The 1,554-nt window shown below is 32.0% G+C and overlaps 1 protein-coding gene across 1 annotated transcript in view; it reads right to left on the minus strand.

Moving 5' to 3' along the window:
- The window catches only part of CSMD1 (CUB and Sushi multiple domains 1), a 2,529,117-nt gene that overhangs the window by 295,707 nt on the left and 2,231,856 nt on the right, over positions 1-1,554 (minus strand). Inside the window, exon 46 of the mRNA XM_006866725.1 lies at positions 608-754. Coding sequence (XP_006866787.1) covers positions 608-754 — 147 coding nt within the window. The remainder of the gene's footprint in view (positions 1-607; positions 755-1,554) is intronic.

The following is a 1,554-nucleotide window of genomic DNA, read 5'->3' on the forward strand; positions in this document are numbered from 1 at the left end:
TGTTTGAAGGTGAATTAAAATAACATTTGACAAAAACAGCATCCATCTCAGCATTTAAAACATAATCATATTATTAGATTATTTAATAATTTATTCAGATAAAGAAGGTAAATTATATTTGCCATGGTTTCCTCTGAACTGCTCATCTCACAATTTGAAAATGAATCCAAATAAACTTAAAAATCTGTTAGTTATCGCCTTTTCATCTAAAAAAATTTTTTTACAGGAATGAATACAGATCCAATCATTACGATAATGATTTTCTTAATTGATTTTAAGTCTCTCTTCCTGCTCCTTTAATATTTAAAAACATCGAAAATTAATTTTGATTATATTATTTCATATTTGGGTAAATATTGCTGCTTTCAATAGTATGTAATCCATTGGTCTATAATTTAACAATGCATTCTATAACTATTAAACAACATATGCTTTATTTTTCTAACGTAGTTTATGATGTCACTCAGAAAATAATGTGTCATCTAAATATTCTCACTAGTATTCATTAATGTCCAGAAATTAGGGTTATATTATAATCTGTATTATAATTTTTATTATAAATCTTTATATTAAACACTCTTATTTAATCTAAACCTCATTTACTAACCTGCATAACGAATCTTGAATCCTTTTTTACTAGTTGCATGATCAGTGGACCAGCGGAGGTATAACTGATTACTCTTACTTGTAAAATTTAATTGTTCAGTATGGTTCCCACTTAAGACTACTAACAGAGGACTTTGCCCAGAAGAACCTAAATGAAACAAAAAACATAAAATATGCATTTTAGTTAGCACCTATGAAATATAAGGAGGATTTTTAAAATGTCATTCATTTGAAGTCTAAAATGAGCAATATATAGCTATTTATGTCCAAAGTAGACAAAGAATTCCAAATAAATATGGCAACAAATAGCTCTTAATAAAGAGGAAGAAATAACCCTAAAAAACAACCTCAGGTGTATATTTATTCCAAGGATACCACTTGAATAGGCTTACATAGTCTTCATTGCCATTCCTCATGAATTTTTTATTGGGATAAGTGACCATACCTTTGCAACTAAACTATTAAAAAACCACAACTCTGTTCATTGTTTAACAACTAACCGTAGTCACTCTAATGATATTTCCAAATAACATCAACATGTTGAAAATGGTCAATCAATGTTCAGTTTGATCAGAGTAATAATAAATTTTATTTCTTTTCACAGGTTAAATTTCCTAAAAAATGTCCTGGAAGAGGCTGAGATGTTTCTTTGTTCTGTTTCTTATTGTTTTATTTTAAAGGGACACTATATGTGTCATAGCTTTGAGGCGGGGTCGACCAACTTAGAGACCCACAAGCACAGCCCAAAGCTTCTCACTACAACCCAGTCGCCCCTGCTGCGCTTCTGCCTCTTGATTGACATCCGAGGATGGAAATCCCGCCTTTGAGCCGGACTTAAGGGCCCTAGTACAAGGAGATTCCTATTTAACAGCAACCACGCAACCGCCACTCATCTGTCTGTCGTGCTGTGGTGGTTTGAATTGCTGTGATTCTGAGGGCTATGCCACC

This window comes from Chrysochloris asiatica, unplaced genomic scaffold (genome assembly GCF_000296735.1).
Source record: "Chrysochloris asiatica unplaced genomic scaffold, ChrAsi1.0 scaffold00095, whole genome shotgun sequence".
Classification (NCBI taxonomy): Eukaryota; Metazoa; Chordata; class Mammalia; order Afrosoricida; family Chrysochloridae; genus Chrysochloris; species Chrysochloris asiatica.